Genomic DNA, 16,028 nt, shown 5'->3' with positions numbered 1-16,028 from the left:
CCATTCCTTCTCCCCTGAGAGCATTTTTCCTCTTGCTTTAAGGGACTCAGCAAGCCTACGGCTGCCTAAAGTCACTGGTGTGGCAAAGCTGGCAAATGCGTGGGATGAGTGCCAATCCCATCATCTTGCCGGGCTTCCAGGGAGAGCAGTTGAGGTTTCCACTGCACTATGAGGCAGAAATCCCAATGCTGCATCTGCCTTGGGTGATTCAAACGCTATTGTCCCCACCTGGGCTCTGAGTGCTCGGGATTTCTGCAATAGCCGTGCACTCCATTGGTTTAGCTTGATGTATTAAATATCTTTGTAGGTTATTAGTGCAGACAGTCTCAGCCCTGGGGTAGCTGCTTTATTTGGTTGCTGGTTTTCGTGGTGGTTTGTGTTTTTACTAATGTAGTCAGTTTTGTTAATATTGCTAAGCTATAGCTTTTGAAAGACTTCATTGTTAGTGTTAAGTAGTGCTTCCTTAAAGATGATTTTACTAGGAAAGTAAGCACATTTTCAAGAGAATTAATGTGGCCTATAAACTACAGGAGGGTTTGAGATCTGTACCCTGTGGTTATATTCTGAGCTCAGTTCCTACTTGACTACAAGACTTGGGAACATGTCATTTACCTTCTTTGTTCTTCACTTTTTGCCCATGCAATGAATAACTCATAATCACGTGCCACAGAGATGTTTCTGAGAGACTTGGAGGAAAGTTGCAATATAGCTGCTAAGAACTGCTATCATCATTCTTTCTGAATGTTATGATCTTGTAAATGGGAGCCTGATGGAGATGCTCACAGTGAGGATGGGTGGAACCAGCATGGAGATGCCACCCACCAGGTAGCACTTTTGTGTGGCCACAGCATAACCCTTTGAGGAAAAATGCTGTGTTTTCCCTGAAAAGTGGCTATTTCTCCTAACAAGCAATACATGAGGCCCACAGCCTTGTTAAAAATGGCCCAGGGATAGTGAGAAACTGGGGTAAATTCTTGAGTCCCAAAGATGGGAGCTGTACCTATCTACCTTTACACAAACAGGACAGCACGATGAACGAAGATGAAAAATTCTCCCTTTTTTTTTTTTAACCTTTTCAACTATTTCTGTACAGTGAGTTTTTTTTCTCGACCCACATTTTGCTAAATGTTCATGTAGACATTTTTAAACAGATGTCAGAATAGGTAATGTTCACAGATTGGGTTACAGAGCTATAAGCGGCAAACCTACTTAATATTTTGGAGTTATTTCAGTATAAAGACTGCATGTTTTTTTTAACATTGGGGTTTTTTCTTTGAGAACTATGTGGACAATATGTTTATCATTACATATAAATGTATGTATGAACATACTTACTATATATAATTGCTTTAATCTCTTCCTTCCTTGCTCCTGCCTTGGCTTCTTGGGTTGCAGTTTTAATTCAGAGATTCAGGAATTGTTATCACATATTAAACAAAATCCATCAAGTCCAGTGTTAAGTTTCAAAAAAACTTCAACTGTTTGCAAATCAGAAGTGAAAATCTATCAATCCTCAGATAGAGCTGCTTGTAGTGGTATTGGGACCTTCATTATTCTTCTCCAAGCACATACGAGAGACGCTTTGAATAAACATACCTCCAAGTTTGACCTCTCTTTATAACTGTACTTCGGTTTTGATTTTTTTCCTCTCCAACCTTCAGTTCTTGCTGATAATCTGAAGTCTAACCCAGGAATTAAATGGCAGTATTTCAGCTCAGAAGAAGGCATTTTTACCGTTTTCCCAGCCCACAAGTTCCGGTGCAAAGGCAGCTATGAACACCGCAGCAGGTATGATTTGTCTCCTTACAATCTAGTGGGCAAAGCACTAAAATTGGATTCCTTGAGCACTGGTTTCATTTCAGCATTACGCTTTGCTAAGGCGACATCATTCATGAGTAACTTTAACGGGGTCCCTTGGGTTTTCTTAGGTTTGTTTTTTAAAGTGCGAGTTTTCACTTTTTAAGAAACTTAGATTTAAAATAAAATTACATACAGGTTCCTCACCTCTCCCAAATCAAATAAGCTGTAAATAGCAGTAACTGGTAAATTGTAGGTCAGCCCATAGGCAAAACTTGTCTTGCATTCGACTCATACTCGACCCCTGTTAATAAAGTAGTGAACATGTGTTCTGCTGATTTAGCAGCTGGATCACTTTGGGGAGATGGGTAGAAGGATGAGGGACTGGAAAGGGCATAGGTAGGAGCATTTTTCCAACATCCACCTAAGGTTCAAGCGGCACATTTTGGATAGTTGGGAAGCAGCAATAGTGGAAACTTTCTGTTTCTACTGAAAAAAAAAAACCTGTGGAAAAAAGAATCAAATGGTGACAAGGTTTTCCTGCACAGGGGAATATTCCTGTTCTGTAGGCATGAAGCAAAAGCAGTTGCAGTGCAGTATTTTTTCCCCTAGCTTTTGTTGTTAATACTCTGGGACTGGTAAAGTCTCAAGGGTGGAGTCTTCTAAGAAAGTGCGGTGGCTTTAGTATCTCTGGTCACGTATGAGCTGATTGTACCAGTTAATCAATCTATGCAGAGGAAGTATCAGCACAGCCAGGTATGTTTCTATATAGAGCTGAGTGTACAGAGACTAAGAAGTGTTTTGGTGAACTGTCAGTGTTGAGCAGTCAAATGTTTACAGATGTTATCTTCTATGTGTCATCAAAGCATGAAGCATCTGGGCTTGATTAAGTCTTCTGTGGTCTTGGAAAGGTGTAGTCTGAAGACGTGGGAGCTGGGGGTACCCCAGTCTTGATCAGAATTTTGACACTAAAACCACGGGTGATTTCATCCAAATCACTTAGTCTTGGTTGCAGTCTCTCCATGGCTGAATAAGGGATATCTTTTTGCTAATATTTACTTCAGAGGGTAGTTTGGATGAATTAATTAGTTATTACTTAAGCTCTTTGAAGATCAAAGGCCCTATTTAAGTTGTAGGTATTAATACCAGTGTAGAGCTGCAGGCTGTTTTACAATTAAGAACTAATTTGTGCCAGTTGTTTATTGCAGTGCCTTGTCTAAAATCTTCTGCATTTCCTTTACTCTTAATAAGATTTCTGTGGCTGCCTTTGATATAACAAAAATTTAGATCCCAAAACTCACACTTGACTCTTAACTGGTTTTGGGTCTGGACTAAAGAGGGAAGAAGGTCCTGTCTTTTTTTAAATTCTTCCTCCTTGCAGAAGATCTTCCTAATTTGGTCCATGTTGAAACCTTGGCATGAAAACCTGTGAAATCTTTCACACATCTCTCACAATACCAAACTGGATCTGAGCACTGCTTCACTGAAAATAGTTTTTTTGATGTTAGCACAAACAAACACATGGCAGCACCAAGAGCCATCACTAGAGTTAACTCAGATTGGCCGTGGGGTTTAAAACTCTGCAGACGCAAGGGGATGTGGAGCATGACCCGTGTGAAATGTATTCCAGAGCACCAAGAGAAAACCCTTCCTTGGCCAGAAGCCTTCCTTTATTATAATAAACCAGCCACCCTGCACAGCTCCACAGGTTTTTACTTGTCATGCAACAAGCAAATATTCACTATTGCACTTACTTTCACATGGGAGTAAGGTTGCCGGCACCCAGCATTTATCATGAGGCATTTCTTGCTTGTCAACACTTAATCCAAAACTTGATGTGAGCTGCTGCAAACGGTAATCCCAAACACTGCTGCTGCATCAGCAAGATTGTTTAGTCCTAGCTGATAGGAGTTGCTGTGACAGAGGAAGAAGGATCCAACACCTGATTTGTATTAAAAAGAATCAGAGTAAAAGTGGGGGCCTTTTCTGTGTGTTCAGATTCTCAGCTGGCCTTTCCTCGTAGAAGTTTTCATAAAGGCAAAAATCCCTGTTGTAATTGTTTCTTTATGTAGTGTTTTTGATTTTAATTCTCAACTATTTTCACTTGTAAATGTTTTAGTGGAAATTAAAAGATGACCCATGACAGTGGTTTGGGTTTTGTGCTCCTTCAGGCCTGTCTATGTTTCTACTGTTCGACCTCAGTCGAAGCATATCGTTGTCATTGTGGACCATGGGGCTTCAGTCACAGAGACACAGCTGCAGATTGCCAAAGATGCGGCTCAGGTTATTCTGAGCTCTATAGATGAACACGATAAGGTAAGTTTTCTCCAAACAACAAGCATATTTTCATTGGTTTTAACCATGTACAATGTTTTAAGTTTTCGTCCAAAACCGTGTTTTTAACTTGTGGTCCGTGGACTTATGGGGATCTGTGGTCTCCCTCTAATGGGTGATGAAGACTTGAACTCACTTTTCGAAGCCTGTATTACTGCAGGGGAAACATTTGGGGATCCACAGGCTGAAAAAAAGTGGAAACCACTGATCTAAAGCAAAATCTTGTTTCCGAGTAATGTTTAAAGGCTTTTTCAGCTTGGCAGAGACCTTAGGTGATGGTTCTCCTAATTGCGCACTGTATCACACTGCTGACCATGTTCTGAGCCTGACAACTTCTGAAGTTCTAGGTTGCTTTGAACAACTTTACCTTTTGAACATTTTTACCTCTGAGTCTCTTTTTTGCTTGTGAAAATGGAAATTATTTATTCTACTTCTATATTGGGGTGAGCTAAAACATAATTAGTGTTTGGAAGATTCCCAGACAACTATGATACCAGCAAGGAAAGGCTGAAGCAAAGGGCTAAGAAATCTGGATTTTATTTCTTGCTCTGCCACAGATACTCCACCTGACAATGAGAAAGTCACTTAACCCATATATTTTTTAAGCACAGATTACAACCAGGGGCCCAGAAGGTGCTTCTGTAGGACCACAAGCAGTCCCCAGTTTGGTCTTTACTTTTAGCAGTTCTCTGTTAGTAGAATGTTGATTGTTCTTTCTACCTGGGTTTGATTTTTTTTGTTGTTGTTGTTTTTAATAGGAAGGGAGTTTCGGTTAAATCAAATTGAAGGACAGCTGATGATAATCTTTGCCTTAAGTCTTCGTATTAATAGTACAGGAAAACCACTTCTAACTTCTGTGCTTTGTAGAGAGTTTTAATACAATATAATAATGCTTATAGTTTAGCAGAATGAATAGTATTTATATTTAATGTCAAAAGTATTTGTCTTAATATAGGCCTATAATGAAGAAAAAACATTTAAGACGTATTACTTGGTCAGTAGCTCAGTGGTTATGAAACCTGTTATACGGGCATATAATTACTGCTTCAGTCTATGACTGTCTTGCATCAGTTGTAATCTATAATAAAGTATGCCATTCATTTAATGAGGCTGGTACATTATGTGTCAATTAATGCAAGTGTTACCACTACATGCCTTAACTTACTTACAGGATAAAAATTGATGGTAGATTTGTCTTGCTTTGATGGAAACATTAAAACAACATAATGCTTTGCCTGTGAAAAGTTCTTAGAGGGCGTTGTTTGTTTTGTTTTGGGTTTTTTTTCTTCTTTTCTGTATGCACTCTGCTTTTCTATAGGCACTCAAGGCTTTCCTGAAAATGCTCTCTGCTGATTTTGTTTTCAGTTATGTCTAGTTCACTTAGGCTTCTGCCTAGAACAGTGTATTAACTATTATGTACGAGCAGAGAGAAGCTGACTTCGTCTGAGAAACAAAGGCTGAAGTCTCTTTTTCTTGAAATCACCATAAGTCTAATCCTTTTGAAGTTTGATGGATTTATGCCTCAAGCACTTATTTTTTAACAATCAAATTTTAAATCCACAGAATCTCTTCAGTTGGCTTATCATTGTGTTTTCTATATTGGTGCGTAAAGAATTATAAATGGTAAGGTAATCCAATATAGTTTCTTCTCTTTCAAGATCTCTGTGTTAACCGTGGCAGACACAGTAAGAACCTGCTCACTGGATCAGTGCTATAAGACATTTCTGTCTCCTGCCACTAGTGAGACAAAAAGGAAGATGTCCACCTTCGTTAGCAGTATAAAGTCATCTGACAGCCCTACACAGCATGCAGTGGGATTTCAAAAGGCTTTCCAGTTGATACGCAATACAAACAATGGCACAAAACTGCAAGGAAGTAAGTCTCTTGTTGTGCAATCCTGATTATTTCTGAGGCTTGCAATTGTTTTCTTATTTGAAATTCTCACTTTGACAGAGGCCAGAGGAGTGCAGTGTCCTGAATATTAAAAAAAAAAAAGGAGGTGGGGGAACATATGTTTTTATTAACTAGCATTTACTTGATCTGGAATCTGCATGAGCGACTGATTAATGTGGCCGTTCCTTTTTAATTTATTTCACTTGCTGACTTTCCTTTCTTTTGAACTATAATATGAAACTGCAAGATTGAACTGCCCAATAGCTGAATTATTTTTCCAAACGTGTGTGTGGAGGTCCTTTTAATGAAAATTGCTTTTACTGCAGGTTCATTGACTTACTGCTAAACCAGTAAGTTTCAGCTGCTAAAACTGCAGTGGGTAATCCACCTAACTGGAATCCTATGGAAGTTGTCCGTGCTTCTCAGGGGAAAGGGTTTTTTGAGAATACCAATTATGGGTGATACTTTATGGAATGTGAGGTTGGCCTGGCTAAATTTTCCTTCATCTAAGAATATCCTCCTGAATTTTGGTGTAAGCATTATGGGCTTTCTACTTCCAGTTCCCAAGACTGGGGGTTTTTGTGTGTGTTTTTTGTAATGAGGATGTGGTGAAAGATGTGGAAAAGATGAATGTGAAATTGAGTGGCATGTTTGCTTGCCAGGAAGCCGTGGAGAGCAAATTCTTGAAGCTGTGCTCTGAGTGCTTGTTGAAGTTGAGTAACATTGCCAGTGCTGTGGCAGGGTGGAGAAAGCAAGACCGATCTCTGTCAGTTTAGTCAATCTATGTAATGCAGATCTCATAGCTTGGTCCTGTGCCTGCTCCAATGAGTGCAAATTCTTCATTGTCCTGAAGGGCACTCGTTCAGCACAGAAGAAGGTGAAAAAGAAAAGTCCAGGAATGAAAGTGCTTTGGAAAGACTAAGGAAACGTGCTTCTACTTCATGTGACTCCTCTGGTTTATAAAATGGTGCTTTTGCTATTAAAGGTTCAGCCAACTTCTGAACCTTAGGCCATAGATACAGTGAAACTTTTATCTGACTGTACACTGCTTAGCAGAAGTATAAGGTTGTCAGGGGCAGGTTTTTATCATCCTCTAGCAAAATGATGAAAGGGATGCAACTTTCTAGGGGAAAAGAAAAAAAAAAAATCTGGCACTGCTGAAGCTGGCCAGGATAATATGCATTAATCATCAGTAGTTATTCGAAGAACATCAGCTGTAGAATCTTACAGCATCCTTCCACATATCTTTTGATGTTTGGCACTGTTTTTAGATTAGGATTAGAATGTTTTGGTATATTGTTCATTAATGTGAAAACACATAGTTTTTTTAGGTTTCATACCAAACAATTATTTTGTGGCACAAGTACAGAAAGTTGAAAGAAAGGCTTTGGATTTCGTTTTTCTCTAAGTGTGAAAGATTTTGAAGACCTAATGTATATATAGCAGATTTCAGAATTCATAGGGTGAGACACAATAGGTTTGAGAAGAGGATGTTTATAAAACATGTCTCATTTTCTTGTAAATAATCTTTTCATCTTTTTAAAAAAGAAAAATAAACCTAGAAAAAAAAAATCATTCATTTCACTGTTAATTTTCTAACATCCTGTTCCCGGAGAACAATGTCTGGGTGTGTCGGGGAAGCTATTGAGATACAGCCTTGCTCCCAAATTTGCACTGGAAAAGTTAGAAGGGAAGTACTGGTACGAGATGGAAAAATTGTGCCATTAAACACGTCTGAATTTCCTGCCTTATGCCGGCTCCTATTGCAGTCCTGCTCAGCAGACCCTCATCCCAAAGTGTAAGAAAATTTTCTGCCACCAAGTACCATCATTCCCTGAAAACACTCCAGTTAAATAGGTAGGGGGTGTCTGTGCCTCTGTGTGTGTGTGTGTATATATATAAACTGCAGCATATGTATATGTTATATACACACGCTATAGATAGGTGTAGTAATGGTACACCGATTATAAGGGCCTTTTACAGCTCTCAGAAGTGTAATATATCAAATAGCGTAGGATGATCAGCTATTGAATGATAAGAGGCCCTGTTTTGCACTGGGCCCTAGTGCAGACTTAGGACTGACTTATGTTACTCCTGCTAGCAAAGCTTTTAGACTGCAGCATCATGCCTGGCTGCAGTATATAATAGCTATGCTATAGCCTAGGAAACACATTAACAGTTTTCCTTAAACTGTAGCCAAAACTATATTAATACCTTGCTTTTTTTTTTCCTAGTTTTAGCTTTTTTTTTTTAAAAAAGGCAGAAATTCCTCCCAAGTTAGCAGCTCCTTAACTTGTTTGTATCAAAAGCTAGTTCTGGCTGAAATTCTTTTCAAGTCATGATGGCAAAATGTACAAGTCAAAGCATTCGTACCTATTTTTTAAAAAATCTAAAAACCAACCAAAAAACACAAACCGAAAACAAGCTGGATGAGACAACAAAGTTGATGTGTAACCAACTAACCTCATGTGCTTCAGATTATAAGATGGTGTATGATCCCTACAAGTGTTTTAATTATATGCATAAAACACTTTTAATACTGAGGTATAATATGATGAAACAGGATGAGGTGTGAGCAGTGATTTGAATTTACATATCCAAAGGCTTTGAGGCAGGCCGTTCACCGAGAACATACTCAGCTGGAAAAACTTGTTCAACTTCATGGGAAACAAGCCGATGAGGAATGGCAGTGCTGTGTCTCATTTCTCAAGCATTATGCTCTAACCTACACCATACAAAAGCATTGGGTCCCTTTCATCCTGCAGCATCTTCCACCTATTGCACTGCAAGTCAGGGACTAAATTGCAGCAGTGCTAATACAGACACAGAGGAGGAGGAGTGAGTGAAAAGGTCTTTTGCAAGGATTTTGTGTTTCTCGTGTACATCTGTTGGGCTGCCTGCCACCGTGCTACAGCAGGGTCTGATTGCATGGCCAAACCTGGCAGGAAGGGAGGCTGAGGAGGGTCCCATGAACAGCAGCAACAGCAATGCCAAGCCCCTTGCACAGCTCTTGCAGCAGCAATGGCTGGGAAAGCACCATGCGCTTTTCATGTAGGAAATGCAATCAGATGCTCCCCTGGGATGCAGTGCAGCTCTGCTCTCTAGAATTGCAGGACAGCAGAAGAACAATGGGTTAGGAGCTGAAACTTGCAGGTTTTTTTGCTTTTGTTAAGCCCGCTCCAGGGAGTTAGAGCAGCTTCTGCAGCACACTGCTTGCTGGTCTTGGATGCTCCTGTCCAGTTGCAGCCAGGCCAGAAGGTGCCTGTGAGGTCTGCTCAGGAGAAACAAGCAACAGTGCTTTTGGGTATCTGGTAGGCCCCAAACCAAACAATCGTTTCTTAAATGCTGTGAATGGAAGTTTAATAACAAAGGATATAATTCATAAGGTGGCAGTGTGTTTATCCATTGTAGATTCCTGTGAATCTCACAATTGAACCCACAGGCAATGTATGGTTGTAAGCACATGTAAAGGCTCTTACCACATGACTTGACTGAGTTAAAAATCTAATGCACTTTCTGCTATATATATATATTTCTTTTTAGATACCGATATGGTCATAATTTATCTCTCGGCTGGGATTACATCAAAAGATTCTTCAGAAGATGATAAAAAAGCTACTTTACGTGTCATCAATGAAGAAAATAGTTTCCTCAATAACTCAGTAATGATTCTTACTTACGCGCTTATGAATGGTGAGAAATGTTTTTGTATTTCCAGTGGATGAAAATTCCCTTTCGTTGTACAGCTAGTTTATTAAGCTCGTCAAAATGTAATTCCACGCTTTACTGGAAGCAGTTTGTTAATGGGTTTTGGCCTGTGTAATCCAGAGGCTGCATCCAGATGTTACCTCTTTGGTGTATAAAACTGTGTGCCACTATATGCTCATATATCACAGTGCAGCTGCTCAGGATATAAAGTGTTGTTGTCTAAGTTGTCTAGTGGCAAGCAGACTGAATTAAATTTGATAGCTGTTGCAACTGTAAACCTTCCTGACGCTGCCCGTGTTTCCTGGTGCAGCAAAATGAGAGTATACGTGATTTCTATTTCAGTTGTTAGCCAAGCAGCATGAATGTAACATCTAATGTAACCTGAGGTGCTTCAATAACTTAGGTCCTAACTTAAGAGTGAAGTTAAATATGAAGATCACACATGCAGTAGTTTGGCATCCTGTGCTTTTTTAATAAGAAGGCTGTAAGCTGTATTACTAAAAATTGCACGTGGACTCTAGCCAAGGAAACTAATGCTTAAGCTAATGTATCATTTGACTGTAAATTGAAATACTCATTTGAGACCTAATATGTACACACGTCTTTGATTTGTCTGCAGGAATTGAGGCTGGGACTTATGTAAAATGTGAAACCTTAATGTTTAAGCTAAAGAACAAAGCCTGTTATCTGCAAGGGTGTATAATACGCTTCTGGTCCTTCATGTGGACTAGCCACCAGTGGAGAACAAAGAGCTGTCCTGTGGATTTATGGGTCACATAAGTCTCTGTTAAAAGATCTTGTTTAAAGTGCTGATGTGAACAGCATGTTGAATTTTTGCACTGTGCAACAGTATGTAAGAGGCAATCTTATTAAATTTTGTACTAGCTGATTACTCTTCCTAAAACTGTACTAGTCTTTCAGAACTTTACCTTAACATTTAAAGAACCCTATAGTATATTCAGTCCTACAGTATAGCATAGTTATAATTTTGCTTTTATTGACAATACTTTGGAGTAAGATACAGAAGTCCTGATGGAAAGTAAACTTCTTCTAACTCCTTCCTTCTGTTTCTCACATTTCTGTTTCAGAGGGAGTGACAGGTTTGAAGGAACTGGCCTTTCTGCGAGACCTGGCAGAGCAGAACTCAGTGAAGTACGGGGTGCCAGACCGAACAGCCCTACCTGTGATCAAGGGAAGCATGATGGTCCTAAACCAGTTGAGTAACCTGGAAACGACAGTTGGCCGATTCTACACAAACCTCCCCAACCGAATGATTGATGAGGCAGTCTTCAGTCTGCCTTTCTCAGATGAAATGGGAGACGGTAAGTGCTTACACTGAATTTAGGTATAAAAATGTAACAGATTAGGTTCCTTTTTGTTTACATACTCCTAAATATACTTCAGTCTTATAAGGTGATGCTTTTAGGTGTGTTCTCAGGGCAAATGTAGAATTAGCCTTTCATGCCAGTAGGTTTTTTATCGCAGAAGGTCTAGTTATGAAAAAAGTGGTAATAAAGCATGGAGCAGATAGATTCAGGATGGATTCTTGGGAGTGAAATTTGTTCTTATATATGTGTACGTATACAGCATCCATAATTTAATTTGTGGAGAGAAATTCTTTGTACTTGAGGGAAGCAATCTTCTCATGTTGAAATGACAGCCATGACCATGCTGCACCATTGCAGCGTTCATTATTTCAGTACTTCTAAATGTCTTGGGGTCTTACAGGTAGACTCAGGGGATTGCATAAGTCCCCACAGTGGAGGAGAGAACAAGTTGTTACCATTTGAGCCTCCCTTTCCTGGGGAGCCATGGATGTGACTTTTGAGTCATCATTCCTGCTGGAGTTCCCTTTTTTCTGTCTTTGCCCCCCAAGCAGTGGCTCTTCACAACTAGTTTAGCATCCATTTCCCTGCTGTGGGTCTGTAAAGGAGGGGGATGCTGGAAGCTGGCAGACCTTCGTAAGAGGAGGAAGGCAACCAGCTTAGCAAATGGCACAAAGAGAGATTATTAAATATTGTCCCAATTGTGTTATCCTTAGCTCTTCCTTTAGCTTCAGCACACTTGGTCTGCCCCCAGCAATAGACAGGGCAGGAAAGCTGAGCTGGCTGGTGAAGAATATCTCAACGCAGCAGATGTCTGTAGTCTGATTCTCCCGTCAGTTTCAAATTTATGCTGATGTGGTGGGAAGGTGCATGGATCTGCCCTTTTACTTTAAAACTAGATGCCAAATTACTAAACACTGTGTGTTCAACTTGGTCTGATCTCACTACTACATCCAGTAATGGAGAGACTGGCAGTGTAGATACCGATAGAGACTTCTGGGAGCGTACCAGTGTGTGTATAAGATGGCACACATGTAAGAAATGCAGAAGTTAGTTTAATTTGCGCTCAGGGTAAGCATGCACTGCAGGATGATCCTATTTGTGTTCTTGCCAGGGGCAGGTTCAGGAGGTAGGGAGTGGTCTTAGGCTGCTCCCACAGTGCTGGCAGAGCTCCCCCAGCTGGGCACACACCCAGCCGGGGGTCCCACTGCCTGAGCTGATACTTGGTTAAGTGTCATCAGTTGTAAGCTGCAGAGAGAAAATCCTTTTACCTTTGGGATCTGGTGCCCTTCCTAAAGCTCAGTGTACATACTTGGAAGGTTGGAGCTGTAGGGTTTACCCCTGCTAGTTTATGGGCAGCTCACCTGACATTTCTCTAGCACTGCTCCAGTGCTCTGAAAACAGATGTGACCATCATAGCGATGTTGGGAAATGCATTGGTGATTGTATATTGCTTTGACAATTGAGCAATTTCTGTATTTCTTCATTCAGGACTTTGCATATTCTTAGTCTCGGCTAGTATGTAGAAGTAGTTGAGGGCTACACTGAATAGTTTTCAAGGGCTGATGAGTTTAGGTTGCACATTTGCCTTGTGCATTGAGTCCCAAAACAAATTTAACACTATTCCTGAGCAAATCTCTTCTGAGTCAGAACGCTTGCTACTTTCTGCATTTCCTAACCTTGGTAATTAAGCTGTATTATTACTCTCTCACGAAGCCATACCCAAGCACAATGGAAAATTTGAGCAACAGAGGGATTAGAAATGGTGCAATAGAGGAGGCTTGTCTTACAAAACTATCAAAGTGTTCTTAAAAGCTTATGCATGCAAATTAATTTTATATTGGTTGAAGGAAAAGAGTCACCGAGTTTCCAAATAGCAGTGGTGTAGAAAGTAAGAGAAATAAGGTATTACCAAGAGTTCTTACCTCAGGCACAAGATGCATCCAAACCATTGTGTGATTATGGGTTTCATTCCCAGTACAGTGGCCATACTGATATTTAGTTAAGCAGAGGAGGTTTAATATTCTCGATATGCAATCATCCCTATTGTTGCTTTACAAGTACAATTTCTCTTCCTCCCTCCTCCCCCTATTTCTTAAATTGCCTTAAATGATGTTAAGGGAACAAAATACTATCTTGGCTTTTCAGGCAAACGCATTTCTTATCTGTAAGGCATCCACTAGTAGACTGACAAACCCCAAAACATTAATTGTGGTGTGTATTTTAATAAATGGATTAAATGCACCTTAGGTCACTATCAGAAACATAGACATTTACTAATTAGGGAGAGTGGCTAAAAACAGCCAGGCATGACCTGCTCAGCTTCCCTTTAGGCCTGCCAATTTTTGTCCATATTCCAGCAAGTAATACTATATAAAGTTTAATTCAATAACATTTTGAAATGATAAAGTGCATGCTCTGTTTCCTCTAAAAATAATTAAATAGATACTATTGCTGATTGGTTTATGTTATTTCTCTCATTCTAAGGCCTGATAATGACTGTAAGTAAACCGTGTTACTTTGGAAACCTCCTGCTAGGGATTGTTGGAGTAGATGTTAATCTCGCATATATCTTGGAAGATGTCACCTATTATCAGGACTCCTTGGGTTCCTACACTTTCCTCATTGACAATAAAGGTAACTTTTTGGCTCAGATAATCTCTTCTAGTCCCATTGAGATCATTAACCATCAAAAGGAAACTCTTAATTCTCATGTCTCTAGATAGTCTATAAGTAATGAATGATGCTATTTATTAAAAGGTTAATTGCATGTTGTTTGGTTAGTTTTGCCTGAGAGTTGCCAGATGGCTGGAGACTGTATGTGGATTCACGACTTGAATTTTCTGTACTGGAGTTTTGGTACGGAAGTGCTTACTTGCTGTTGAGATTTTCTATATGTGTAACATTGAGGGTTTCTGTATAGGTAGGGCAAAAGGCAAAACTGGTGTATGTGTGTGTTCAGCTCTTTTCCTCTGATCCCAGCCTCTTTTTATTGCTTGGTTCTTTGACCTGTCTTTCATTTGCAGCTTATCAAGTTCTTAGTTTGCAACTTCTTTGATTATCATATTGCTTGTAAACATTTGCTAAGCCTTTGTAAAAATTGTATGTAGTTACTGTATTCTTTTTTTTTTAGCCCCCTGAAAATATTAATGAAAATATTCATCCTGGCCTCAGCTGTTATAATGCATTCAATGTCTGATTTTGTGTCTTTATTTTTTTAGGATACACTCTTATGCACCCATCCCTTACCAGGCCCTACCTGTTGTCTGAACCACCGCTCCACACAGATATTATCCATTATGAGAACATTCCTAAATTTGAGCTGGTGCGCCAGAACATCCTTAGGTAAGGAATCGGGATACAAGTCCAAACACTCTCAGTCCTTAGGGCACTAGAAGTATTTCTAGAGGAGTTTTAAGAGAATATAAGGTAAAGTCCCTTTTCCTACAACATCTGGATACTCAGATGGATTTTTTTTTTTTTTTTCCTTCCCCTCCTCCCCCAAATGCAGAACAGTTCTGGTTTGGTTTTTCCTCCAACTTTCTACATTTTATCATTTGGTTTGCTAAGCAGTGGTTTCCACAACTGATCTGGGGGATACTCTTCCTAATGCCTCTCTTCCATGTCAGGAAGAATTTCCATTATTTGGTCTGGGTTTTTCTTTAGCCTTTGTCTTGTCTGAGTATGTGTTTTAACCCAAAATGTGGTGGTACACAAGTGCGTTTTCAGCATACATACACTTTTTCTTCACCTAAGACAGATAACAGTTAATCTCTTCATATCTTATGATATTTTTATAAATTTACAGTAGATGGTGTTTGCTTCAGAGCTTTCTCAATGTTTAATAAAATGCTGTATGTTATATTTGCCAATCTAGCATTCCCCTGGGCAGCCAGATCATTACGGTTCCTGTGAACTCCTCACTGTCTTGGCATGTAAACAAATTGAGAGAAGTTGGAAAAGAAGCCTATAATGTCAGCTATGCCTGGAAAATGGTAAGGAATAGAAGTGACAGTGTGGCAGGATGGCATTAGAGTAAGTTCATATATTGAAGAGTACATTAATGTACTGAATATAGTAAAGCATGAAGTATTGCTACATATTGAAGTATGAAAGGTTTGAATTACTCAGAAACTGCATGAATGTGAGGTTTTTTAGTTCCAGTGAAGAACCAATGAAACTACCATTTCAGGTTTGCTACCATGTCATCTTCAGAGATGTGTCTGTATGGATACCTGTGCTCTTTCCTCGTGACGGCACTCATTTCATAAGACATGCATAATGTACAGATACATAGAGATTATACTCATGCTTTCCCAATGGAAGCAAAGCTATACTGTTCTGGATGTCATACTGCAAGCCAGGTGACACATAAATACCTACCACATTTCAATACAGTGCTAAGGCAGGGTTTAGTATTAAGTCACTCTTTTGCTTAATACTGTTGTTATGTTTGGGGCAGAACAGTATGATCCATTCATTAGTACAATTGGGAAAATGTCAGCTTCTTGTTCTGATACTGCCTTTTTGCAGAACTGAATCAGTAGTCAGTGATGTTTGCTGTAATTTAACGCTTTTCTTACGAACATTAGTTATATTGAAGCTTTCATTGATACTGATTACAATATATATGCAACAGGCTATATTATCAGTAGTAAGAGCTTTAAGAAACCTTCTAACAACTGTCTCTTCTTCAGTTTTGAACGTATCTGAACACTAATCTTGACCCAAGGATTAAAATGGAATCTAAGGTTAAATATAATCCAGGTGAATTTCGCTGATGCCAGAAATAATTGGCTACTTCTTTGTGCCAACAAACTTTGGAGGGTACTTGTGGTTCATTTCACAGCATTAAGTTAAATCCAACTAAAAGATTAAGCTGAGCAGTTTTAAGAGATGAAATCTGTCATTGTTTAACAGAAATTCACATAGGAGGATGTCTGGAGCTAATTTTCTAATGTTGTAACGCTA

General features: G+C 39.5%; 1 protein-coding gene across 1 annotated transcript in view; it reads left to right on the top strand.

Annotated features, from left to right (window-relative positions):
• The window catches only part of CACHD1 (cache domain containing 1), a 114,506-nt gene that overhangs the window by 75,848 nt on the left and 22,630 nt on the right, over nucleotides 1-16,028 (top strand). Inside the window, exons 5-12 of the mRNA XM_075097367.1 lie at nucleotides 1,662-1,788; nucleotides 3,969-4,113; nucleotides 5,790-6,006; nucleotides 9,568-9,717; nucleotides 10,821-11,054; nucleotides 13,545-13,694; nucleotides 14,279-14,402; nucleotides 14,935-15,052. Of these exons, the coding sequence (XP_074953468.1) occupies nucleotides 1,662-1,788; nucleotides 3,969-4,113; nucleotides 5,790-6,006; nucleotides 9,568-9,717; nucleotides 10,821-11,054; nucleotides 13,545-13,694; nucleotides 14,279-14,402; nucleotides 14,935-15,052 (1,265 nt within the window). The remainder of the gene's footprint in view (nucleotides 1-1,661; nucleotides 1,789-3,968; nucleotides 4,114-5,789; nucleotides 6,007-9,567; nucleotides 9,718-10,820; nucleotides 11,055-13,544; nucleotides 13,695-14,278; nucleotides 14,403-14,934; nucleotides 15,053-16,028) is intronic.

Source organism: Phalacrocorax aristotelis, chromosome 6 (assembly GCF_949628215.1).
Source record: "Phalacrocorax aristotelis chromosome 6, bGulAri2.1, whole genome shotgun sequence".
In the NCBI taxonomy this organism is placed as follows: Eukaryota; Metazoa; Chordata; class Aves; order Suliformes; family Phalacrocoracidae; genus Phalacrocorax; species Phalacrocorax aristotelis.
Note: the sequence above shows the minus strand (reverse complement) of the source record. Positions and strands in the feature narration are given on the sequence as shown.